Here is a 27,940-nt window from a genome sequence, read left to right as displayed (position 1 = left end):
AGATTCTTGGTGCTTTTCAATTGGCATAATGATACCCACTTCATGTACATTTTCTGTTTCATTTTACAATCTTGGTTTAAAAAGACTGGATTATTTCTTTGAAAATCTGCGTGCAAATAAATTTTCTATCGACATTGACCTTTCTAAAAAAATATATGATGCTGATTGGACTACAGAATGATTGTTATAATAGAACTATATATTTTCAACCAAAGTTAATCAACTTTGATATTTTATTTGCATAGAAGACAAACCAGATAACTTGGTTTTTGTTGCAACAAGGTGTGGTCTAACTAATTTGGAAGGACTGTGTCCTTTAATATAGTTGTTAAAGCTCATTATAGTAATGTGGGATTACTGCATTCTGATTTTAAAAATATCTTTAGACATTTACACACAGAATGCTGTGCCCCTTGGGGTATATTTCATCAGTGCAAAGTGTCCACTAATGATGATGCTGAAGATGATTGTTGGCTGTGGATTCACCTTTAAGAGTGCTTCAGAATGAAGCTCCATTCTGACCTTAGAAAAAGAGGGTTGCTAGATATCCCTTTATAATATGTAACAATTTCCATATTGTGACCTGCTACATTTATTTAATTGGACTATTGAAATCAATTTAACAGGTGAATACATTTTATTTTTTTTAAAAACATCCTTCTTTGATTTAGTTGGTTATACACCTTTGTCAAGAATGGAAACATAATCTATATTGCAGCTGACAAGGTTAAAGAACATTCAAAGCAAGAATAACACTGGTTGATTGATATTAGGGTGATTCTTTAATTAAGATAACTTTTCTGTCCCTGGGGTAGATTTTCAGGGAAAAAAAAGTTTTTACAAAAACAAGTACTGTAGCTGTAGGTTAGGTAATAGTAGCTCTAAACTTTTTCAAAATGCTTCATAAATTATATTTTCTGAATTTTTAAGTGAGTTAAAAACTTAAATGTGGCAGAATTTCACTACCTTGGGCTTGCACCCTACCCAAACTCTGTAACTTTGTCTTCAAAATAAAGTATTAATAAGTATGCAATTCATGAAATTTTTAGTTTATATCTTCTCACAAGGACTTTTAAACATATGTCAAATTCATGTGAGTTATACAATTTGTACATTTTTTATGATGAACCGGTGTCCCCAACATTACCAATGTGCAACACATCCAGTCAAGTTTTTTCAAACAGCTGCTTATGTGGTTGCCAAGGAAGTGAGATGGGGACAGGGGAGCATGTGGCTGTCATGGTAGAAGACTGACATTTTGATGTTCAGAAATGTGAGTAATATAGTACCTCCTGATCTGAGAGTATGTTTGTTATATGTCATTACTAAATTACTGAGTGTTTTAACTGAAGATAAAAGTAACTTCACTTTATTTCTTTTTTTTTAAATTTTTAAAAAATTTTTTATTAGTTTTTCAAAACATTTTACAAAATTAAAAACCCCAAATCCCAATGAGGAGCATTAATACAGAGCAAGGTTAAGCATACAATAACAATATGCTACACAGGAAGAGAATTTAACAAAAAAGCACCTAAATTAAAGACAAGTGAGCTTAGTGTCTTCCCCAAACTCCACAACACAAGAAAAAAAAACAACAATTCCAGACCAACCACCACACAATATAGAGAGTATAAGTCCGGACAGTCAAACTCCCAGACTGTGAATACACTTAGCAACAGAGGATAATAATGCCTACTACCAGAAAAAAAAGGGAGCTGAAAGCAAAAAACCCTAGTCAAGAGGAAGGTTATGAAAGTACTCGATAAAAGCCCCCCAGATCTTATGGAACTTTAAATCCGAATTGAGAACTGAATAATGAATTTTTTCGAGGTCCAAGCAGGCCATAATGTCGTTAAGCCATTGCGCATGAGTGGGCGGGGCAACATCTCTCCATCTAAGGAGGATCAAGCGTCTCGCCAGGAGAGAGGCAAAGGATAGTATTCGGCATTTGGTCGGACCCAGACATAAATCTGTCTCGCCCCAAAAACCGAACAGAGCAATTAAGGGGTTAGGTTCTAGGTGCTGATTCAGAATACCCGATAGTGTAGTGAAGACATCTTTCCAGAATTTCTCCAAGCTAGGACAGAGCCAGTACATATGGATGAGAGAGGCCACGCCCCTCTTGCATTTATCACAGAGCGGACTAATGCCAGGGTAGAACCGAGATAGTTTAGATTTAGACATATGGGCTCTATGAACAATCTTAAACTGTAAGAGACAATGGCGAGCACAAAGAGAGGTTGAGTTAACCGATTTGAGAACTGAGTCCCAGCTCTCCTCGGATAAGGAGATATTTAAATCCTGCTCCCAGGCCATTTTAATTTTATCCACAGGGGCCCGTCATAAGGCTGCTAGTTTATCTTGGATAATTGAAATTAAACCTTTACCTAGTGGATTAATGGAGAGAAATAAGTCCATAGCATTTTTCGCAGGCATTTCAGGAAAGTTAGGAATTAAAGGAGCAGTAAAGTGTCGGATTTGGAGATATCTGAAAAAGTGAGCGTTAGGCAGGATGAACTTAACAGAGAGCTGTTGAAAAGAAGCGAAGCGGTTATCAATGAAGAGATCTTCAAAATGTCTAATGCCCTTCCTGTACCAAACATGGAATGCTGAATCGAACGTGGTAGGTAAAAAGAGGTGATTATGTGCGACAGGGCTAGAAATGGAAAACCCCTGGAAACCATAGCATTTCCTGAACTGAGCCCATATACGCAAAGTGTGTCTAACCAGAGGATTAGCTATTGATCTGGGCAGACTGCTAGGGAGTGCAGAGCCAAGAAGTGCAGATATAGTTAATTCTTTAGTGGAGCTCAACTCCATTGCCACCCAGTTAGGGCACTCAGGTTGACCGTGGAAGAAAGACCAGAAGGCAGCACAACGTATATTAGCTGCCCAGTAATATAAGCGAAAGTTAGGTAAAGCCATGCCACCCTCTTTTTTAGATTTTTGGAGGTGGATTTTATTAATTCTAGAGCGCTTATTCTGCCACAGATATGACAAAATAATAGAGTCTAAGGAATCAAAAAAAGATTTAGGAATAAAAATTGGGATAGATTGAAATAAGTATAAGGATTTGGGGAGAACATACATTTTGACAACATTGATACGACCTACCAAGGACATAGATAGAGGTGACCATTGTACCAGACTCTGTTTTGTAGCATATGAAAGATTGACAAAATTTTCACGAAAGAGATCTTTAAATTTCCTTGTGACTGTAATTCCAAGATAAGTAAATTGATTATGGACTACTTTAAAAGGGAGATCACGAAATATTAGTTCTTGTGCTTCTTTATTAATTGGGAAAAGTTCACTCTTATGTAAGTTGAGTTTATAGCCAGAGATCTGGCTAAACTGGTCAAGAAGTGAAAACATTAGAGGTAAGGATGTAGACGGATATGAGAGAAAGAGTAGTAGGTCATCAGCATAGAGAGAGACTTTATGCTCAACACCCCCTCTCCAAATCCTGGTCAGTTCAGGACATTTTCGAAATACTATCGCCAGAGGTTCTATAGCCAAATCAAAGAGAAAGGGACTTAAGGGGCATCCCTGACGGGTGCCACGTTTGAGATTGAATACTTGGGATTTCTGAAAGTTAGTTAGAACAGAAGCAGTAGGACACAGGTACAGCAATTGGATCCAAGAGATGAAACTTTGGCCGAGGTCAAATTTTTCTAAGACTGCAAAAAGGTAGTTCCACTCTATACGATCAAATGCTTTCTCCGCATCAAGGGAGATAACACATTCAGGAGTCCCAGTTGGAACTGAGTATAAAATATTAAATAGACGCCGAATGTTAAAAAAAGGGAGACGGTTTTTAATAAAGCCTGTTTGGTCATCAGAGATAATGGAGGGAATAACGGTTTCTAATCTATAAGCCAACACTTTAGCTAAAATCTTTACATCAACATTGAGCAGAGAGATCGGCCTGTACGAGGAACACTCTGTTGGGTCTTTGCCCTTTTTTAAAAGAAGAATAATAGATGCCTCATTGAAAGAGGGTGGCAATTTGCCGTAGTTAAACGAGTCAGATAATACTGAAAGTAACTGGGGAGAAAGAAGTGAGGAGAATGATTTATAAAATTCCACAGGGAACCCATCAGGTCCAGGAGATTTCCCTGAGGACAGTGCAGAAATTGCAAAAGATATTTCTTCTAGTGATATAGGTGCATTAAGTTTGGCTTTGAAATCAGATGAAAGTGAGGGGATATTCAGATTCTGTAAAAATTGATCCACAGAGATATTGTCATTCAGGGATTCAGAGGAATAAAGCCGAGAATAAAATTTTTTAAATGCGTCATTAATTTCTAAATGATCCGATGTAAAGTCTCCGTTCTCCTTCCGGATCTTTATAATATGTTGTTTGGCTTTAGAACGCCTCAGCTGATTGGCTAGGAATTTACCAGACTTATCCCCATGAATGTAAAAACGGCTCTTGCTTTCGAGAAGTTGACGTTCGACAGGTTGAGTGGACAGAAGGTTAAATTTAGTTTGGAGTTCAACGCGCTTCTTGTATAATTCAGGGTTCTTAGTTTGGGCATATAATTGATCCACATCTTTAATCTGGTTAATGAGGTCTGCTCGATCTGCACGGGATCTTCTATTGAGATTTGCTGTGTAAGAGATTATTTGACCCCTCAAATATGCTTTCATGGCATCCCAGACAATCTGGGATGGCACTTCAGGTGATGTATTAGTGTTAAAATAGAAGGTTATCTGGTCTTTAATAAATTTTACGAAATCATCATCCGATAATAAAGTTGAATCGAACCGCCAGTGTTTGTTCCTCTGAGGGAGACCGGGAAAGTTCAGAGAGAGGGTAATTGGGGCACGGTCAGAAATCAGTATACTCTGATAGTCACAAGTGTGGGCAAATGGGATAAGTTGGTTATCGAGTAGGAAATAGTCAATTCTAGTGAAGGTATGGTGAACATGTGAGAAAAAGGAATAATCTCTCTCCGTAGGATGGAGGAAACGCCATATATCAGAGATACCAAAATTAGAGAGAAACGACTGAATAGCTAAGGCAGATTTGGTAGGTGATCTGGTAACAGAGGACGATCGGTCCAGTTTAGGATCCACCCAACAGTTAAAGTCACCACCCAATATAAGAGAGTATGAGTTTAAGTCTGGTAGTGAGGAAAAAAAACGTTCAAAAAAGTTAACATCATCAAAGTTGGGGGCATACAGGTTTGCTAGTGCAACTTTAGTGTTATATAGTTTACCAGAAACAATAATAAAACGGCCATTTGTGTCCGATATTTTATTATGGAGTTTAAAAGGAATATTTGAGTTAATAAGAATGGAGACTCCCCTAGCTTTAGCGGCAAAGGATGAATGAAAATGCTGACCCGCCCACTTGGACAGAAGCCGGGAGTTATCGAAACAACGAATATGAGTTTCTTAGAGGAAAGCAATGTCAGCTTTGAGTTGTTTAATATGTGAGAATACCTTCCTCCTTTTAACAGGGTGGTTCAGTCCCTTTACATTCCAGCTCACAAATTTAAGTGCACTAGCCATTATCAATTACTAATGCATAAAAGGCAGCAGGCATATAAAAAATCAAGCGGTACAATAGCAGTCTGGGAGCAGAGATGTAAACATAGATTCGTAAGGTCAAAATATAAACATGTCCTAAACAATACAGAAATGTTGGAACTGGAAAATCCACCCCACCCACACAACCCAAAACTAGACGGCTACCAAAACAAGTAGCTAGCTCTACCAAAAAAATTAACCCAAATACAACTTCCAGATCTGTGTCATTGACAGCAGTTCCGTATAAATGCTATAACAAACAGTAACTAGTTTATGCACTAGAAAACATAACTACAGATTAGAACACCTTCTGCCGAGATATACAACTTAATACAGAGAAAATCGGAAGAAAACCAAAACTAACCTACCTGCGAAATATTATAGAAGGATAAAGTAAGAGAAAGGGGAAAAAAAAGGTAAGAAGGAAAAAGAAAAAAAGAGGAAGGGGAAAATTATAAATTCAAGACGAGTATTTATCAACCGTTTACCGAGAAGGGAGAAAAAAACATTCAGAGAATGGAAAAAAAAAGGGGGTGAAGAAAAGAAAAAGATAAAATAAATAAGTATTTAAAACAGAGGAAAAATAAATCAGCAGTTGAACTGTGAACCGACAAACAGGGAGGCCTTCACTAAAGACTTCAAACCTCCAAAACAAGTTAGATTTAGTTGTAGAACTCTGTAGGTAAAGTTATACAGAGGTGAAAATAGATTACACACACACCAAATCCCGGGAGAGATTGTCAACAGCCTTTAGAGTTTCAGTGAATAATGTCTTGAGTGATTCAAGTTAATTCTGAGTCCAGAGAAAGTAATTTTACTACGAGGAGTACTTATCCACCATTTTAGGAAGTCCGATCAGATTCCGAAGATGACTGGATAGCCGGAAGACTTGCCACAAACGCTTCAGCTTCCCTCGCTGATTTGAACCACTTGAATTCCCTGGTATTAAACTTGATTCTTAGGTCAGCAAGATTACGAAAGGAAGGTTTGAAACCACGATCAAAAAGCACTTTCATTACGCCTTTATACTCAGCGCGCATCTTTAAGGTCTGGGGTGCAAAATCTTCCACAAAGCGAATGGTTGTATCCTGGAAAGAAAAAGAGCCTCTGCGACGTGCCTCCACAGTCAGACTGTGTTTTACCTGGTATTGATGGAAACACAAGATTACTGGTCGCGGACGGGTGCCCAGAATTCTGGGGGGGACGTTAACTCTGTGTGCCCGTTCGAGCTCGGGCGGGTTTGGAAGCAGGTCCTTCCCGAATATCTCACAGAGAAACTCGGCGAAAAACTTCACGGTTGGTCCCTTTTCAGTCACCTCTGGCAATCCCAGAATTCTGATGTTGCAGCATCTGCTGCGATTTTCGAGATCCACCATTTTGGAAAGAAGTTTATTAGATTTTTCCTCTAAGCTGGAACAGAGAGTCTCCAAGTATCGAACCCAAGTATCTAAAGCTTCAGAAGTCGAATCGATGCGAGATAAGTGTTCAGCATGTTTGTCCACTTTATCATTGATCCGATCCAGTTTCTCTTCTAACTGTTTGAAAGCGGTTTTAATTTCCTTTAAGATTTCGTCTCGGAGATTTGCAAGCGCCTCCATCATCACGTCCGACGAGGTCGTAGTTTCTTTTCTCCCGGATTTAGAACTCTTGCTAGACATTGTAGGTTAGATATATTCACAGGCAAGTAAGAGATACCGAAATAATTCCTATCTAAGCTTTATAAAATGGAGACATTTAGTGCAAAGGTAGCGACAGTAACGGAACAAAAGTTCGGAGCAGCTAAGCAATCGCCATCTTACCGGAAGTCCTCCTTCACTTTATTTCTGTATATTTAAATTTCATTTACAAGTTAGTTATCCAGTCGAGTTAGCCAGTGTGAAACTTAGCCAACTTTTTCTTTTAAAAAGTGAGAAATGTCATTACAGTCATACAGCTGGTGGTGAACTTGTCAAGATGGCCCCAAACTCATAAGTAGACTGATAAAAAAAAAATAGAGACACAGTTAAAGAAGACCCAGTGAAATATCAGCAGTGCCTTGAAAGAGAGAGAGAGAGAAAAAAGGGAGACAGGAAAACTAAGATAATCTCACAATTACTAAAGCACAAATAGAGACTAAGGAGATGATAGTGGAGAGTTAATTAAAGAAAGAAAAAGGCTGCTGATGAGAAAACACAGGGAGAACAAAGTTTTAAAGGAGAGAATACCCTACCAGAATATCCAGTAGGCCAACAAAAAGAGCAGAATGACCTCATTTTCTCGAGACTTCACTTATGCATTTTGACAGGCCTAGCCCACGCGGTGGAAAGTGTCATAGGAGAGGCCAGAAAAAAGTGAGAGTAAACAGAGCTAAAGAATATTGTGATCTCACTGAAGCTCATGTGAAGTTTGATGACACTTTGTCTTTAATTGTAAGTTTTGCTTCTTCTAATTAGACATGTTTTGTCAGAGTTAACGTTAAAATAAAACCGTAGTTTGTCAATGTCAAAAGTATTTTGTCATTACCATCACAGTGCATATTATGTTCAGAAATAAAGTTTTGTTTAGCAATATTGGTCTGAACTCATTTGCTGGTGTGAAGTGCTTTGATGCCAAAATCGGTGTTCTATCAAAAAAGGGTTAAATTCCAATAGTCTAATTAGTAAACAAATGTGTTATTTAGTCAAGGAAAATGTTGACATGCTTAAGAAAATGTGTCTCAAAAATATATTCTTAATGTACTTAAAGTTAAAACAGATTTATTAAAGGCATTGTTTTTATTTGCAGGATTGACTTTGAAATCTTTGTCATTTCATCTTAAATTAAGAATTTTGATGATATGATGGAAATGACGCTTATCCATGAAAACTCTGCAAGAACGCCTTAAAATATAAAAGCTCTCTTAAAGATTGATCAATGCCAAAATCTGTCTTCATTTCAGAGCCTAAAATAAAGATTATAACATTAAGAAAACAGAGTATGAAGCAATTTCATTTTTCAGAATTTCAAGTGGGTAGAAGTGTCCCTGATTGAAGAATTACCCATTAAAGTATTTTGAGGAAAAATCTAATTTCAGTACTTGAAAACTACTTCTCAAGTAATTGTTAGTTCTTTAAGTATGCTGTATTCTTTTATTCAGGGAACTTTTGTGCATTGGACATCATAATCTGAATTGTGAATTTTTATTACGATATTTTTCTCAAAACTATATATGATTGTTGTCATTTAATTTAAATATTGTCACAATTAATTGCAGAATTTGTGGGAAAAGTTGAATGAAGCTATCTGGAAGCGAAGGAGATTATTTCTTTTAGAGTTAAGCTGCTTTATGTAGTTCCAAAAAAAATTAAATGTTTATGTATTAATCAATTCTTTTCTTTTTCAGATCCATTGGACTAAACTGAAGACTCATCCAATCTGCTTGGTAAAATTTCATTTTATGACAGTAATTAAATATAAATTGTGTGCTAAGTGCTTTAGTTTCTGATGAGACTCGACACCAAAAGGAATAATTGAGCAGCTTGGTTTTTAAATTAAGTTCATTATTCAGGGCACTGTTTAATATGCATTTATCTATATTACAGTATACTCCTGAGGGAAGTAGAATGAATAATGTTCATATATCTGTTCTACTATTCGCGTATGAAGGTCTGAACTACATCCAGCATTTTGCCATTGAGTGGCAGTAAACCTCAAAACCAGAATAAGGTTTATTATCACTGACCTCCGTCATGGAATTTGTTGTTTTGTGGCAACAGTACAATGCAATGCACGTACCTATCACCAAGCGAGGAAATGATTGATTTGTGGAAGCCAATTTGCACAGCCCCTTGACATCGCTGTGGCAATTCACTGATATACTGTGACAGTAGAATCAGAATCAGGTTTAATGTGTTACGTACCCCGTAACTGGGTCACTTACCAGCAAAGATAGAGCGGTCCGTTGAAGTCTGATGGTACTATTTTTAAAAGACTTTATTTATAAAGGGGCACAAAAATAAGATTAATACAAACATTCAGATAATATACGTCGTCAATACTCAATCTAAAAGCGCAGGTATAGTAATAATCATCAATAAGAAATAACTCTATCGTTTGTCTAGGGGATAATATATTGTCCGATGGATATATAAAAGTCACTCAGTTCCTGCAGGCTTCAGCCTTTGGGGACCGCTGGGTTTTCACTTGTTGGAGAGAGAGAGATTTGTGAGAAAAGAAACTTGCCCGGGTCTTTTGATGAGGCCAATCCGTTGAGTCGGGGGAGTTGGTTCCCCGTTGTTAGTTCAAGAAAATCGTTTCTGTGGTACCCGCCACTGGCTCCCAGGCAAGGGAACCGAACGCACGTGGCTTCCTTCAAATGGCTTCCCGCTATTACGGGATCGCTAGCGTTTCTTCTGGTGCGTCTGAGGGGCCGTCTCTACAGCCCCTCTTTTATCTTGACTCGCAGGGTAGTAGATGTCAATCAGGTTGGGGGTGATGCAATCTCTCTCTCAACCAGCCCACTTTGCCCGAGGGCTTGCACGTAGCCTAGTCCCCAATCCACAAATGTGTCTCCAAGAGACAATGGCCAATGTCGCGTTATTTTGCATCGCCGGGGAACGAGGCATCCGGCACGTCTCTCTCCCATTTCCTGGGTCCACTAACCCACCCCTCCAGTGCTCTTGCGATTCTCACAAAGGAGGGGGCTGCGGGCATAACAAATGTCAGTAATGTGAATTGTGAACTTTGTTGTTTTGTGGTAGCATTATAATGCAAATATAACAAATTACTTTAAGTTACAATAAAAATAAGTAAGTAGCTCATGTTACATACCCCGTGGGTATCTTTGTGACTGTCTTATGACCACAATGTAATTGAGTATCTGGTGAGCATGATGTAATGGTCTTGTGATGGTGGGGTGATGTATTTTCCGCCAGTGTGAGGTCACATGATGTAATTTCCCCGCCAGTGTGAGGTCATGTGATGGCCTGTTCCAACAGGTATAAAACTGGAAAGCCTACTGTGACGCAGGAGTTTTTGTGTTGAGACATCATTTAAGTCGTCTGTTAAGCAGAAAGCACATCACACAGACCAATCTTCCATGCTTGGACTCACTTTACAGCACATGCTGTCAGAGCAGTGCTGCCAGGATAATCAAGGATAAGTCCCACCCAGCCAACACACTTTTTGTCCCACTTCCCTCTAGGAGAAGGTTCAGGAGCATGAAGATACATACGGCCAGATTTGGGAATAGCTTCTTTCCAACTGTGATAAGACTGCTGAATAGATCCTGACCTGGATCAGGGCTGTACCTTCCAAATATCTGGACCTGACTTGCACTACCGTACTTTCCCTTTTCTATTTTCTGATTATGATTTATAATTTAAATTTTTATGATATTTACTTTGATTTGTACTTCAGGGAGCACGAAGCGCAGAAACAAATATCACTGTGATGATTGTACGCTCTAGTATCAATTGTTCAGTGACAGTAAAATATTTGTATACTCCATTATGCTGCGTATTTGGTTTCATGACGCAGTTTCGTTTTAAAGTGGAGTTTTACTTTCTATCTTAAGTCTCAAAGGTTATTGCCAGCAGTTTCGCCAAACGCTGCTAGTTTTGGTTTGATCTACCTTTGTAATTCAGTTGGAGAGTGAAGAATTTATTGAAGTACGGAGACCCGAAGGATCGAGTAAAGTTGGTGTCGTCGGTGGTTTAATACAGGATCAACCTTATTGGATCTTAGTTCAGGAAATAGTAACCTGCATCTGAGATAACCCCTGCCTGTAAGAGCAGAAAGGGTTGGGGCAGTGTTATTCACCAAGGAAAAGGTTGGTTCCTTTAAGCGTTTTTATTTCCTTCATCGTGAGTCCTTTGGACAAGGCATATTTCGGCTGGGATCAGCAGTAACGTCATGCCGTCGAGGAATTCGTTACTTCGGGGAAGTCTCTCCTAATTGATTGTATAAATCATTTGGACTTTCACATTTACCACTTTAAGAACTGTGTTTGCATTTATCACTTTAAGAACTGTTTGAGTTGCCGTTTAGCAGTTAATTTCCGGTTAAGCTAGTCGTTTGTGTACTTTTCATTTTTGTTGAGCGGAGTTAAATAAATGTTTATTTGTTTATATAAAAAAAACCTGTCTCAATTCTATATTCATTGTTCCTGGAGACGTACTGTAACACACAAAAGAGGAATAGTGAGATAGTGCTCATGGACTTCTCAGAAGGCTGATGGCAAAGGGGAAGAAATTGTTCCTAAAACATTGAGTTTCAGATTTTAGGCTCCTGTACATCCTTCCTGACAGTGGCAGTGAGAAGAGGGCATGTCCCAGATGGTGAGGGTCCTTAACAATACTTAGTTCATGCTATTTGCAAGATGCCACCATGTTCATGATTTGCACACCAAGGTGGAGATTCACTCTTCACCAGTGTTTTCAAAACTGCTCTGGTGGATTGTCATGGAGTCCAATATGGACACATGAACTTGCGTGGTTTCCGTTTGATTATGCTGGAGAATCTGCATGCAGCATCTGCCCAGCTTCTCTATTCTGGTGAGCAAGTTAATGTGTCATTGAATACAGTTTCATTTAATTTTAAATATATTAATATTTTCAGTTGTTTTTTTAAAAATACTATATGAATGCTAGAAGACATTTAGAAGCATTATGGTGGTTTTTCCCCCACTTCTCACACTGAAACTCAATCCAGTATAACTTGTACCTTTCAAAAGTGTGTTACTGGACCAGGCCATGCCACTGAGCATCAGGCAACTGGAATGCAAGTGGCAAAAAGGAATTTTCATAGTTAAACCACCATCTTAGTCAATGGCAAGAGCTAGCGAATGATAGTGACAAGTTCAAGTTTAATATCATTCAACCAAACACATATACTGCCAAATGAGATAACGTTCCAGGGTGCACAGATTAGTACATACAACTCACACACATAACACATAAAGTAATATTACCGCTAGTAACTTAACAAATAATACATATATGATGCAAGTTTAAAAAAAAAACCAATATAATGATACTGGGGGCTTCTAACGTAATGAGTCCTGGGTGTTGGCAGGGCGTTCAGTAGTCTTATGTCCTAGGGGGTGTGAGCAAGAAGCTGTTTCCCATCCTAACAGTTCTTGTCCTAAAGCTATGGGACCTCCTGCTTAATGGTAGGGGGTGTCAAAGAGATTGTTGGACGGATGAGAGTGATCACTGAAAATGCTAATGGCCCTGCATATGCAGTACTCCTGATAAATGTGTGGAAGAGAGACCCCCATGATCCTCTCAGCAGCCCTCCCAATCCTTTGCAGGGACGTGGTCAGATGCAGCTGGCCAGGACACTCTCAATGTTGCTCCTGTAAAAACTGGTTAAAATGAGGGGTGGGTGGGAGCCTCAGTCACTTCAATCTCATTAGGAAGTGGAGACGCTGCCATGCTTTTTTGACCAAAAAGGTGGTTCTGAGGGACAAGGTGAAATCGTCTGTTATGTGCGTTCGCAGAAACTTGGTGTTCCTATCTCTCTCCACGGAGGAGCAGTGTATGTGCAGTGAAGAGTGGTCACCCTGCACTTCCTAAAGTCCACAATCACCTCTCTGGTCTGTCCATGTGAGACTGTAGTTGTTGTGCTTGCACCATTCTATCATCTGCTCCATTTCCTTTCTGTACACCGTCTCGTCATCATTGTTGATGAGGCCAACCACTGTGTGTCATCAGTGAATATGATAATTCGGTTTGAACTGGATCTAGCAATGCAGTCATGCATCAGCAGTGTGAACAGCCACCACAGAACGAAGCCCTGGGGAGTGTCCGTGGTCTGTGTGATGGAGTTAGAGATGTTTCTGTCAACATGGACTGATTGTGGCCTTTCTGTCAAGAAGTCCAGGATCCAGTTACAGAGAGAGGTGTTGAGACCAAACAAGGATAGTTTACCACCAGCATTTGAGATATGATCATATTGAACACCGAGCTGGTGGGACAGGACTGAGTGGGAGTGCAGAGGCTATGGCATTATCAGTGGACCAATTTGCGTGATAAGCAAACTGGTAAATACTGGGTCATGATCTTAGAGTGAATTCTCACAAGTTGGCGAGATTTACATGATTAATTGACTTTGTTTTTCCAGAACACTTGTATTGTCATATAAGCAGCCACTCAACTGTAGTTCCTTCAGTGACTCTATTTCACCCATTTTAAACCAGTCCAAACTAATCCCATCTGCCTGCAAGTGATCCATAAACCTCTATTCCCTATCTGATCATGTTCCTATCTAAATACATCTGAAATGTTCCCATCATATCTGTTTCCACTGTCGTTCAAATCAAATTCAAATTCAAGTTTAATTATCATTCAACCATACATGAATACTGCTGAATGAAACAACATTCTTCTGGGGCACACATGCAAACATACAGAGCACATTTCAAAATAGCAAACAAAAAAAAAACATAGTCACACATAAAAAACACACACATAGTCCAAGACCCTGAGCAACGTGTCCCACAAATTGATTGTACAGATTACTGGCAGTGCCAGTCTGTCATCCCACCAATTGAACACTTGGAGAGCAGCAGCAATGGGACAGGCTAGCCCCCAATTAAGCCTGGATGCCACTCTACACCGCCTCCAGCGAATGTCTTCTGGACTGCAACAGTGAGCAAGCCTGCAGCTTGAGACCTAGTCCTCGTTACAACCGAGGCCACGCAGCTCCCATGCCACCAGTCGCCACCAAACAAGGGAAACTGGTCTGCAGTAATGTGTTCTGGGCAGCTACTATTCTGCTTTTTTAAAAAAAAATTAACTGCCTTATAAAGCCAGCGTCCTGGTGGATCTCTTCTGTACCTTATCCAAAGCCTCCACAACCTTGCTTCAAAGTCATGATGACCAGAAATGCACACAATTCTCTAATGTTGCCTTAACCAAAGTTTAATTATGCTGCAGCGTGCTTTTCTTACTTTTACATTCAACACTCTGACTATTGATGACAAGTATGTTGAACATCCTGTACGTGTGTTGCCACTGTCAAGGAGTTATAGACTTGCACCCCAAGATTCCTCTGTACTTCAGTGATTCTAAAGGTCCTGCCATTGCACTATTATCTATACTAATACTGTTAATCACTTCTGGGGAAAAAATCTTCCTCTTCATGAGAAGCTATTTCCCGTGATATTTTGTACAAACTTGGGGGCGAATTCAGCTTTTGGGAAAAGTTGAGTTGTGGAAAATAAATACAGGGGACATTAGTTTTCTTAAGCATTGTAAGATTATCAGGGTTTTTGCATACCTATTAATCACTGCTCCAACTATATGTAGGTACTGCTTAAGTAGCATTGAAAGTCAGGTGTAATCACCCTTTGAAAAGTCAGATAATGCATTTTTGTTCAGGATCATACAGGAAGCATGCCACTTCAGTCAAATTCTGGATTGGTATCATTGTCGGTAGAACTGTGTTTTTCTTTTGTTGAATTCCATATCACATGAAATATACATGGAACTGAGTGAACAACTTTTAGTCATTTCAATCTGGATATTGAGCTTTTTATTTTCTCTTCGTTTAGTTCCTGGATAAGGTAGAGATGGAGATGAGAACGTGTGAGGAGCCTCGTCCTCCTAATGGTCCATCTCCTATCGCAACAGCTTCAGGACAGAGGTGAGATATATCAACAAATCATTCAGAAAAAATTTCTATAGTCAAAATCTATCATTTGCATTTCTGCTTTAAAATGTAAAATGATTAGATGCAATGCAAATGTATATTTGTAAAAGTACAAAGCTATATACTTTTAGAATAGTTAATGATATTTATTTTGCTACTTTTAACAAGTAAGCTGGTCACCAATAATTGATGTTAAGTTTGTTCAGTTCATAATTTATGCTTTCTTCTTCCTATAGTGAGTATGGCTTTGCTGAAAAAGTTGTAGAAGGTATCTCCCTTTCTGTAAATTCCATCGTTATTAAGATCAAGGCAAAAGCTTTTAATGCATCTTTTGAGTTGTCCCAGCTGCAAATATATAGTGTAAATACAAGTTGGCAACAAAGTGACCTGCGATTCACCCGAATACAAGATGCTCAACGTGGTGAGGTAAATTATATCTTTATTTTGGAATTTGTCTTGCTCTTGCATTATTTTATTGTTCAACCTCATGAATGACAGTCAGATTTTGTGTGCACAAAGAGCACTTGAATCATATAACAATGATCATAAAATTCTGATATTGGGCCCATATTTGTGTCACCCTATGTCTCTGACTAAACTAACTTGTATGTTTGCAGAGACCTCTTGACTCTGTATATTTTGAGAAATGAGAACTTGAAAATTTGGAGAATCTCTGCCTCATGGCCAATAAATGACATGTTTGGAGTAGGCAAAAATAAAAGTTCTACTCTGCAAGACTGCCATTGCCTACCATTCCAGTTTGTTGTGACAAACTGACACCATATCTTGGGGCTGCCTTCACCGAGTAGACTGCTCTGATTTCATAAGGTTGTTTGCCCCCACCTTTAGGGTAATGAGGACAAAAATAATCCAATTTTTAAACAGGGCATCTGGCAACATTGGAGTGAGATTTTATTTAACTTTTTGGAAAGTCAAAGGAAGATTTGTGTAGCAATGTGGAGTTGCTATTGTACCATATGCACTTGTGGGAGACATGCCCATAATATGTAATTTTCTGCTCTCTCAGTGGAATAATGTAACTTCATTAACCAAAGTCAGCTTGCCTATTGATTCAGTGTAACAATATGATTTTCTTAGACCAATAACTACAGAATTTCTGTTTAAAACAGAAATAGAATTTTATCCCTGTGTTTTGTAAATTTCAAAACAAGTCTGGTGTCTTTTTTTCTGGTTGTAGTTGACTTGCTTTTTATGTACTCAGGTTTTGACATTCAAGGAGATCACCTGGCAGATGATCCGAATAGAGGCAGATGCAATCCAGAATGAGGAACACGATATATTAAGTGCACCAGTGAGGCTTATCACAAACCAGTCCAAGCTGAAAGTCAGTTTGAAGCGAAGGGTAAGAAATAGAGAGTAATTTCTTCAGCAGAAAATTCACTGCAATAGTGTATGCTTGCAGTTTAGAACTTGCAGCAGTTGTGTATTGTCGTGGATACAGTGTAAAAGTGCAGCTATTGATTCATAGGGACCAACATAGAGAACTTTTCTCAGATGTGTGAGTAGTCTGGACATATATGGCCACAATGTTCTACCACTTTTTCAATAAAACCTTGGGTGCCTATAAAGTTACCAATTTATTTTCTTGCTGAATAGACCACATAAGGAAAATAATTATTAGTCAGACAGATTACCAACAACATGATGCAAATGCATTGCATTTCTAATCCATTAGCTAAGAATAGTAGTATTCTTGTAGGGTAGCAGGGTGGGGATATGTCACTACCAAAGGAGGTGTAAGATACTCATTCTCTCCACTAGCCTGCAGGTCATCCTTGGACAAGGTGTGCCACCTGCTTAGCACCCTCCCTTCCCCCCTCCCCAACTGATGAGGGCTATGGGAGCAGGTGGTGGATGGTCGTATGAAAAGCGGGTGCATATTACATGTCCTCATTATGCGACTACTGGCACCAGGCAAACAATCTCTGAAGACCATTGATAATTGCTGGGGTCACTCGTCTTGTAAAGACACTGCCCAGAAGAAGACAATGGCAAACCACTTCTGCAGAAAAATTTGTCAAGAACAATTGTGGTTATTGAGACTGTGATCACTCGCATCATATGACATGGTGCATTATGATGATAATGATGAGTATTATTGTGGGAGATTAGTGTACTAGACATTTTTCTAGTTATTTAGATTGTAGACGAGTATTAGTACCAAATATTTGTAGCTGGGGCTGTTTGTAATTTCAGTCATAGAAAATGTTTGTGTGCCATGATGGACAGAAAGATTAAAATAATGAGTATTAGTATTTGACTGAATTACCAAACATTCCATAACTGGTACTGTACTATTTATGCTTAATTTCCACTCTCCCCCCCCCCTCCAATTTTTCACTTCTGCTCCCAACATTAAACTTGTATCTTGTCTTATGATGTTGATAAAACTCTGATAAACCACTATCTGACTATTTAGAAATTCTGATAATTCTGCATTTAGCTGACTGGGTGAAGTTCCCATGCTCATTTTAAACTAATTGGATTTACTGAAAATTGTGTTATATTACATTCTATCATCTTTAAAACAGTTACTTCAGTATATCAGACTTGATAACATCTTGTAGCTCCGAAAAATCTATCATTCAAGCACCACCAAGATCTGAGCATGTCAGATTATCAGAGTTTTACTGCATCTTGTTAGTTTGAAGACATCCTGATTGTATGAAGATCATTGTTAATGCTGGGGAAATATTTTGTTACAAATCATTTTGGTGGAACTCTTGTTTTATCTTCAGCCTGTGTTTTGGGTATTGGACAGGATTTGAGATCTTTTTCTTCGTTGTTCTTGTTTCAACAGTTAAAAGATTGTAATGTAGTGGCATCAAAGCTGGTGCTTATATTGGATGATTTATTGTGGGTTTTGACGGATTCCCAGTTGAAGGCAATGGCACAGTATTCAAAATCTCTGAGTGAAGTCATAGAAAAATCTGCACAGCAAAGGAAGAGTATGGCTTCTGCACCAACCCAGGTTGTTGTTTTCAATTTATTCCATATGAAGTATTATTTTAGAACAAATAGAGGTGGAAATGATTGCACTTCAATTGATATGGGTTGTGAGTAATGCATTCACAAATGTAAAAGCGAAACTATTAGCTCATCTATTTCAGCTCAAAAGGGGCTTTGTAATTTGTAAATTATATATTATTGACCTTTAAGGAATGAAAACATTGTAACAGCATTCCAAATGCTAATTAGAAGTTACTGAATTTTAAATATCAATTGACAATTGATTTAATTATTTATAGTATTACTCATACCCTGAGTGCAGTGAAATAGCAGATTTTTTAAATGCTAATCAAAGCTGAGAGAGCAAAAATGAACTAATTGCATGTTGTGAGCTTTGAAAAAGGATCTCTGACCTTAAGTTACTATTCAAAATATTTTTGTCTTTCACTTGAAAGTATAAAACCTGTTTTCCTTGCATTTGGTTGTTAGTAAATGTGAAAGTGACAGTTCTTTGAGGGAGGTTTATGTGGATTAGAATGAACTAACCACAAATAGTGCTGCTATTTGATGACTAAACATCTTGTAAGTAAGGTATTAACTTCATTTTGGTTTTGATAGTTGTTTTCTACAGTCAGTTAAGAATTTAACCAGCTAGTTGTTGTAAAAGAAAAAAACAGCATTGTTTCATACACACTAGAAAACATAGGAAAAGCTGCAACCTGTTATATTTTGAAGTTTGAATCTCCCAGAGTACATGGATCTGCTTTCCACTGAGGGTTGCAACTTTCCCCAAATTACTGAGCACAGTTGTCTGCAATGGGGTGCTGAGGCCCAATAAATTGTGGACCTTGCCTCCTGGATTACTTGATAGCCAACAATGTTTACCCCCCCCCCCCCCCCCCCCCGGTTTATCCATAATCCAGGTTGTCATTTAGATTGAAGTCTTTGACATTCAATTATATGCAAACTAGGGAAAAATATTATAAATTTAAAATTGTACTGTTAGAGCACGTTTAAATTAATCAAATACATTTAAACCACCACAAAATAGAAAAACAATGTAATTTTTATCCCCTCTACTGCCATTTCTTCCTACTCGGTTAAGAGGCCCACCAAATTTGCAGTGGTCAGATTTCCTAGACCAGGTGCTTGCAGGTGTCTGGGGATTGTTAAAAAGCTGAGAAAAGCTCTGGGCTTTTGTGTACACACCAGAGACTTCAACTTCTCCCCCATTTAACCAAATTTCTTAAACTGTGTTGTAAGTCTACGTAACAAAGGAGGGCAGAGTAAACTCTGAACTCTTCCCCAGGTTAAATAAGACCATAAAACATAGGAGCAGTATTAAGTTATTCAGCCCATCAAGTCACTCCAACATTTGATTATGGTTGATTTATCTTCCATCTCAACCCCCTTCATTTGCTTTCTCCTGTAATCTTTGATGTCTGTACTAACAGTGCTTGGTGTCTGAACATTTGGTTTATTCAGATACAAAATGAATTTTGCATCAGAGCTGTTGGAATGTGTTTTTCTGCAATCTATTTGTACATAAAAATCCTTTTTTTCTCTCTGAAAAACATGGTGTGATTATATTGCATTTCATTTGGTTTAAATTTGATGACTGAATTTCTGAATAGTGATTCAGTGATAGACCACAAAAGCCAGCTCTCGTCTCAGATTATCAACAATACTTGGAAATTAGATTTTCCTACTTTAGGAATTGCACAATACTATTGGGACAGGATGCAAATAAAAATATAACATTTTAATGATCATTGATTGCTTTGCATTTTATAATAGGGGTGGCTAAAGGCTTATTAATAGACTGAAAACACAAAGGTGAAGAGCAAGTTTAAGTGGGGCTGAGGCAGCTGGTAGAAGTTGTACAAATTGAGTTCTGAAAATACAAAATCTGAAAACCTCTGAAATCCAAAGACCTTTGAGTGCTGCTGACATGATATCACAATTGGAAAATTCCACAAGGCACTGGAAAGGCTCCCAGGCAATGTGCAGGTCCCTGTGCACCACCCACAGTTCTGAGGAGTAGCCTCACATGTGTAATGAACAAAAGTTTTGAAAAACACTCCATAAACCATTGTTTGTTGTTGTTCAACAACTGATTCAAATATTCTCTAAATACTGCTGTGCTGCTTCTGTCTCCCCGCATACATTATGTTTTCATTATGTTAATGGTATGTAATAATTTTCATTGTTAAGTACATATGTGTGATGAACAAGTGTAAGACAAGACTGCTTAGTGGTAACACATAAACTGAGAGTCAGAAATTACAGCAATCCCTAGCTATCTCATTATATATTCCAAAATGCAAACACTCCCAGTCCTAAGCATTTAGGATGTGGGTTATTCAACCTGTAATGGGAATAAACCAAAATTCATAAATTAACGAACTGGGGCGTAGCAGTTGTAAAGTTGAATGATTTTGGTTTCGGAAGTCTTGTAAGATGTAGATGAAGATTTTGAATAGGATTTATTGGTGAGAGGCAGAGTATGTAGCAAAGAATTGGTGCTGGATATTTTTGAGGGTTCTGCTGATATCAGTTTAGGAAAATGAAAATCAACCAAAAGAATTTGAGTAAGTTGAATGTAAAGTTCAGTGTAAAATGTACATGAGATTTGGTCACCAGATGTTGAAGGGGAATGGTAATGTCTAATACTACAGAAATTGTATGAATTATGGGTTAAAAGTGAGGTTTAAAGTTCAGCTCTGGTTCTCAGAAAATATTGAAGAAACTAGTTTAGAGTAATGAATCTGGAGGAAAAAGTGCAAAGGTTGATTGTAAGTCTTGAAAATAATTGATTTGGAAACATGAACACTGTCATAATAGTGAATAGAGAAAGCAGGTTCATTTATTTACAGATTTAGATTGTCTGGTGGCAGAGTGCTAGATGATTAAAATATTAAAATGTTGGATATAACAGCATAAACATTTCAGGTTGATGACCTTTTTATGAAAAACCTTTAATTCACTTAAAAATTAAAGTTAAAGTTCACTTAAATTTTACATTAATGGAATTGACGTACATTTATACATTGTTCTTGCAGAGTGCAACTCCAGTTCCTGTTTCCCAGCAGGTTCGAACACAGCAAGCTGCAGCAACAGCTGATCAGAATGATGCTATTGCCAAACTTTTCAATGCTTTTGATGTAAAGGAAACATCTTATCATTTAATTATTTCTCATTTGGATTTGCACATTTGTGATGACATTCATGTGAAGGAAAGAGGTACACTGTTTTACTGTCTTTTTGAGCTAGAGTTGAAATTATTAGCTTGAGAACTGGAATGTTTTTTGTTTAATTCTGTGTTTTCATTTTAAAATGTATTACATTAGTTCTGCATAATCATATTGAGTGGAGTGCTGGAGTTGTATTCTTTGTTCTATTAGAACAGGTTCCCAACCTTTTTTATGCCATGTACCATGGACCTCAGCTTGGGAACCCCTGTATTAGAGTACATAATTTAATTTGGCACCTTTGCGGCACTGATGTCAGACTGATGGATTTTCCAGACTTCTGGGTGTTATTTTTTCCCCTTATGTTTTTTCATGAAATTACACACGAATAGTAAGTTCTGCAGTGAACTCGCTTATTTTTGGGGAGCATGTGAATCAGAGCCTGGTGAGTTTTATGGAGCACAGAAACCAAAGGCCTGGTGATTCTTGATGGGAAGGTGAGGGGAACACCAAAGAACTGGCGGGTCTTCAGATGGGTGGAGGACTGCAAGAACCCAGGCCATAGTCAATTGTGCAAAGGAGGGGGCAGTGAGGATAACTAGAAAGTAGGAACCATGGACCAAGGGAATATGAGTGAATACAGAAGTCAGCAAATTCATGGGAAATGTTACCTGGTGCATGAAATGCCAAATCATTAGAATGCCATAATGGTCTGAAGTGGACATTTTACTCTATGAAAGGTTAGCTTAAAATGGTGTTTAGTAGTGCCTGTGTTGAGTCTTGATATTATGTTTATAAGATTGATTCTTGGTCACATTCTTCCAAGGTTCCAAGAATTTTTTTTCCTACTTTGATTCAAAACTGACAGAAAACTCCATGTGCTTGAAAAGGCCATGGTTGGTCAAGGTGCGTTTCAGTAATTTATTTGTTGATTGCTACTCCGTCATTTCTAGGCCTATTTTTTTAAATATAAAAGTTGATACCACTTAGTCACTTTAAAATATATCCTTGGTCTGACACCAGTGACGGTATCTGCTAAGCATCTTTTCTTTCAGTTTGAACATTACCTTCAATTAATCGATAATGAATTTTATCAGTTTCTGCTACTGTTGCTGACTTTTGTCACAGACTGTCAATGGCTGTTACTTTCAATTGGTTTCACTGAGTAGATGCATTTTGCATGCAGACTAATTCACACTTTATTTGAAAGTGTTAAATTGTAAGTGTGGAGAGTTAATGGAACCATTTTCTTATGTGCAAGGAAAACATAAATTCCAATTCTAACTTTTGCTTTATTAATTTTCACCATCTGTTGGCAGGTTTTCCGAGAGAGATCACAGGTGGAGCCATGCAACTCTCTTTTACACAAATTACAGTGGATTACTATCCCTATCATAGAGCAGGTATGACTGTAAAGATGCAATTAAACATCTGAAGTATGAATTTGCAAATTCTACAATGTCGTCACCACACTACTACTTTTCAACTTTTTTATACCTGTATCTTAAAAGTTGCCCAAATGATTTCTTGAAGAGCCATAACCTGTTGCACTGTAAACCAAGAGTTGGGAAGACCTAGTTGCTGTGGAGATGATTCTTTAAAACTTCTGCTCTATACCCTTTCTTTGCAAATCCATATGCTTCACCACTGTTTGTTAAATATGAGCTGTCTCTACTCTTTGATTTTCAAAACACTCTAAGCCTCCCTTTGCGAACTCTCATACTATTTTTAAAACTAAACAAAAAGGGATTTAATTTCAAACATGCTTGGCCATTTTTTTTCTTAAACATGTAATTGTTTAACACTGGATTTTCAAACAAAAATGCCTTGCATTTTTACGTAGTAATGTTCCAGAATGTGTGGCAGGCACAAATTAACAAGAAATAAATATGAGATGGAATGATCAGTTGTTTGGTCAGTCTGGTGGGTTTTAAGTAGTGTTGTTATGGCAGATGGGAAGGGAGGTTCAGGGAATAAATTTCAAAGCTTGGCATATAAATGGTGGGTAGTTTTACAGCAAATATTGTCATGGAAGAAATGTGGAGTGAAGAAGAGGCTGGAAGTATCTATAACCTTGGGTCTGGGGAATTTCAAAAACAAAGTTCCAGCTTCATGGAATTCAGGAAAGTTGAAAGGGATTTGAATTTATTTGGACTTGATTTAGTTTTGGACCTAGTGGGGTTATCTTGAGTCCCTTGCAATTATGAATGAATTTCCAACACTCCACCTGCTTTCAATGAAGAAATATGGTTCTCTGTACCACTTCTAATTTGTCGTTGAACATGTCTTTTGCCTCAGAGGTGGAGTTCAAGGTAGGGGCATACACACTGACGAGAGATACTGGGCCATGACTGGTGTGTAGGCAGAGAGTCATAAGTTATTCTGCTCCATTTTCTGGTGGCTCCACCATTTGCAGCAAGGAATTCCTAACAGCAAAACCCACTCCATGCTCACGGGGCTCGTCTTGGTTCTTTCCCTGCCAGAAAAATGTGTAGTCCCTTTCCTTCAGTGTACCTGAATCCGCCAAACGTGTTTCGTGTAGGGCAGCTATATCTGCCTTGAGCCTTAGAAGCTCGTTGTTAATGACAGCTGCTTTTCATGCATCTTCGATATCCTTGAGGTTTTGGACAAGTCCAGTCATCATTGTGCAGACATTTCAACATCCCAACTTGAGGGGAGTTGTCTTATTTGATTTGTTTTCTTTCTTGTCTGGTGCAGTAGTTACAGTCAGCTCTTCATGGAATAATCCATTATCCCCATGCACCCAATTAGGAAGACTGATGGGACAGCACCTTATTGGCTGGGGTCTGTCCAGCTTGAGGTGGCTGGTAACTGTCCAGTGAAACGCGATGGTCTCTCCCACCGTTGGAAGCAACCCCTGGCGCCATGCTCTATGCCAATTAAGCATTATGACTTATAACCGGTAACTGCTGCTTCCCATGTTTGTCTGGCACTATAAAGCGAAGCTGGAGTGGCCTCTCCAGGGCGCAAGCCAGGGCAAAATTGATAAGGAGATACGTCTGTTGTCCATGCAGTGGGACGTATTCCCAGTGATGAGCACCTCCTACTCCTTGGTGACTTCAACGCCAGAGTGGGAGCTGATAACGATTCCTGGCCATCTTGTCTTGGTCACTTTGGAATTGGCAAAATAAATGACAGTGGACAACGTCTCCTGGAGTTCTGCTCCTATCACAGCATGTGTGTAACTAACTCCTACTTTCAGATGAAGTCACAGTACAAGGTCTCATGGCGACATCCACAGTCTAAACACTGGCAACAACTAGATGTGATCATCACTAGGTGCTCTTTCATCAACTCTTTACTAATCACCCGCTCATACCACAGTGCAGACTGCCTACGGATCATGCTTTAGTATGCTGCAAGATCAAACTACGTCCAAAGAAAATCCACCACTCCAAAGACTGGAAAACCTCACATCAACACAACAGAGATGAAACAGTCAGAAAAGGTTGACCTGTTTGCCAAGTCAGTACAGGGTACTATGACTACCTCCTCACAAGGAGATACTGCAACAGAACAATGGTCATACCTTCGCGACACCATCCACAAATCAGCGCTCTCTTAACTTTGGAAGAAAGACCACAAAGAGCAGTGACTGGTTTGAGACAAAGTTCAACATCATGGCTCCTGTCATCGAAGCCAAGTGTGCAACTCTCACAGAGTACAAACGCTCACCATCTGACCAAATACTCCAGGCTCTTTGAGGTGCTAGAAGCAAAGTGCAGTAGACTGCAAGGCAGTGTACAAATGAGTACTGGCTCCAGCTCAGCAGGGACATTCAGACAGCAGCTGTAACAGGCAACGTCAGATTGATGTATGATGGTATCAAGAAGGCCCTTGGCCCATCACAGAGCAAGACAGCACCCTTGAAGTCATCCAGTGATGAAATAATCGCTGATAAAAGTAAGCAGATGGAACGCTGGGTGGAAGACGCCTCTGAGCTCTACTCGAGGGAAAATATTATTGTTAGCTCAGCCATTTATGCCATCGATTGTCTACCAGTCATGGATGAACTTGACTCTGTACTAACCATTGAGGACCTCAGCAAGGCAATTGACAGTCTGGCCCCAGGGAAAGCTGCTGCCAAAGATGGGATTCCTCCAGAACTGATCAAACATTGCAAGAGCTCACTCCTCCAACCTTTACATAGGGTCCTCCATCAGTGCTGGAAGGAAGAAGCCATTCCACAGGATATGCACGACTCCAAAATTGTCACTTTGTACAAGAACAGGGGTGATAGGAGTGACTGCAACAACTACAGGGGTATCTCCCTCCTGAGTATTGTTGGCAAAGTCTCTGCTTGTGTAGCTCCGGCATGTCTACAAACTCTGGCAGAACAAGTATACCCTGAGTCCTAATGTGGTTTTCGCGCAAGGAGGTCAACTGTCGACATGATTTTCTCACTCCGTAAACTCCAGGACAAGTGCAGGGAACAACAGAAACCTCTCTATGTTGCTTTCATCGACTTAACCAAGGCATTTGACCTTGTCAGCTCTTTCAGGTTCTCCTCAAGATCGGCTGTCCCCCAAAACTTCAAAGTATCATCAAGTCATTTCATGATGACATGAGGGCTACTGTTAGGTACAATGGCAGCTCATTAGAACCCTTTGCGATTCGTAGTGGAGTCAAACAAGGATGTGTGTTGGCCCCAATACTATTTGGCATCTTCTTCTCTGTGCTATGTTTGGTACATTGACAGAAGGCATCTACATGCACACCAGTTCTGATGGGTTTCTGTTCAACTCTGCGCACCTGAGAGCAAGATTAAAGATGCGAAAGATCTTAATACGTGACATGCCCTTTGCCGATGACAGTGCTATAACCTCGCACACCAAACAGCAACTACAAATTCTCATGGACCACTTCTTTAAGGCATGCAAGGACTTTCGGCTTACCATCAGCCTAAAGAAAACAAATGTCTTTGCCCAGAAAGTAGTGGAGACACCAGTCATTACCATCGACAGTTACGATCTAGAAGTGGTCCATGAGTTCACATACTTGGGGTCGACCATTAGCGACACTCTCTCCCTCGATGCTGAAATCAAAAGGCATATCGGCAAAGCAACATCGATCCTTGCTTGACTGTCCTCATAGGTCTGGAAGAACCTGAAACTTGCTACAAAGACCAAGACTGCCTTGTACAATGCATGTGTTATCAGCACCCTCCTGTATGGTAGCGAGACTTGGACCATCTACTCCAAACAGGAGAGCAAACTCAATAGTTTTCACCTGAGCAGCCTTTGCTGCATCCTCGGCATCATCTGGAGAGACAAAGTCCCAAACACTGAGGTTCTCTCCTGCACTGGACTTCCCACAATGTTCACACTTTTAAGACAACGCAGACTGTGCTGGCTGGGCCACATCTGTCGTATGAAGGATGGTAAACTGCCAAAGGACATTCTCTACGGAGAACTAGCAACAGGCAAGAGGAATATTGGTAGACCCCAGCTTCCCTTCAAGGACCTCTGCAAGCATGACAGGAAAGCCTTAAAAATCAACACAGAGTGCTGGGAGGATACAGCAGATGACGGCAACAAATGGCGAGGTACTCTTCAACAACACCAAGAGAAAGGCGAAGTCAGTTTGAGGAGCGGAGAGGAGCTAAATGGAGAGCACAGCGGATAACAATTCCATGACGCCCTACATGTGCAGCAACTGTGGCAGAGCTACCGTTCCAGGATAGGCCTCAATAGCTACAGTCGACATTGCTCAACAAACCAGTGACTACCAGAGGCACAGTACCCATGGTCGACCATGACCGACGGAGGCCACACACCACCACTTCTAAAGCAACTTAATCATTCCAAGTGCTCATTTTGGGACTCCTCTGGTTTTAGGTGTCTGTATAATATGGCCTGCACATCAGAGTTGGTAGACTGTGACCCGAGCCTCAGTATTGGTCATGTTATACAGGGGTAGCATTTCCGTCCTGTAAATTGATTCTGAGTATTTTCGGGAGATGGGTTTAATGTATCTCTGCAGTGTTTTGAGGTGCTTGTTGTCGGTATTCTATGTCATTCAGGAGAGAAGAGCTCTGTTTTGAGCCAGCTTTGAGGCGTTGATCATGACACTTCCTGAGATGATTAAAGGTTGTGAAAGTGCACTGACGATGTGGTGAATTTCATCATCAATGCCTGCCATTGCTAGCTTGTGACATGACCTATGTTTTAGTTAGTTGGAGCTGTAATGCCATTGCTGAGGACAAGGAAATTGCAATGCTAATCCATTCAGTGCAAAACAGCATAATGGCAGTTCAGTTACTAAAAACACAATAACTAAATTTAAAATAACACCTGAGTTATTTATCTAACTTACACCTGAATTAAAAACAGACAACTCTAAAATAGGGCATTGTTCAGTTGCATGACAGTGCAGGGAGAAAAAGCTGCTTTTCAATCTGGATGTCCATGCAGAGGTGTTTCTGTATCTCCTTGTTGGCAGAATATCCCTAACTCCATCACGTTGAACACTGTTGCTCCCCAGGGCTGCGCACCCAGCCTATTGCAGTTCACACTGCTTATGCATGACTGCACTGCAGTTCAAACCAAATCATCAAGTTCACTGATGACACAAGTGGTTGGCCTCAGCAATGACAACAAAATGGTGTA

At 39.3% G+C, this 27,940-nt stretch overlaps 1 protein-coding gene across 6 annotated transcripts in view; it reads left to right on the top strand.

Moving 5' to 3' along the window:
* Window positions 1-27,940, top strand: part of bltp3b (bridge-like lipid transfer protein family member 3B) — a 146,922-nt gene that overhangs the window by 52,874 nt on the left and 66,108 nt on the right. For 3 of the 6 annotated variants that reach the window (XM_073066315.1, XM_073066313.1, XM_073066311.1), the window contains exons 3-9: window positions 8,900-8,938; window positions 15,053-15,144; window positions 15,387-15,576; window positions 16,373-16,513; window positions 17,972-18,142; window positions 21,183-21,363; window positions 22,631-22,714. In XM_073066315.1, the coding sequence (XP_072922416.1) occupies window positions 8,900-8,938; window positions 15,053-15,144; window positions 15,387-15,576; window positions 16,373-16,513; window positions 17,972-18,142; window positions 21,183-21,363; window positions 22,631-22,714 (898 nt within the window). Of the gene's footprint in view, window positions 1-8,899; window positions 8,939-15,052; window positions 15,145-15,386; window positions 15,577-16,372; window positions 16,514-17,971; window positions 18,146-21,182; window positions 21,364-22,630; window positions 22,715-27,940 lie in introns of all 6 variants that reach the window. The other 3 variants (XM_073066314.1, XM_073066312.1, XM_073066310.1) reach the window with 1 other exon arrangement.

Source organism: Hemitrygon akajei, chromosome 14, assembly GCF_048418815.1.
Source record: "Hemitrygon akajei chromosome 14, sHemAka1.3, whole genome shotgun sequence".
Taxonomy (NCBI): domain Eukaryota; kingdom Metazoa; phylum Chordata; class Chondrichthyes; order Myliobatiformes; family Dasyatidae; genus Hemitrygon; species Hemitrygon akajei.
The sequence above is the reverse complement of the archived record's forward strand: the minus strand, read 5'-3'. Positions and strand labels throughout refer to the sequence as shown.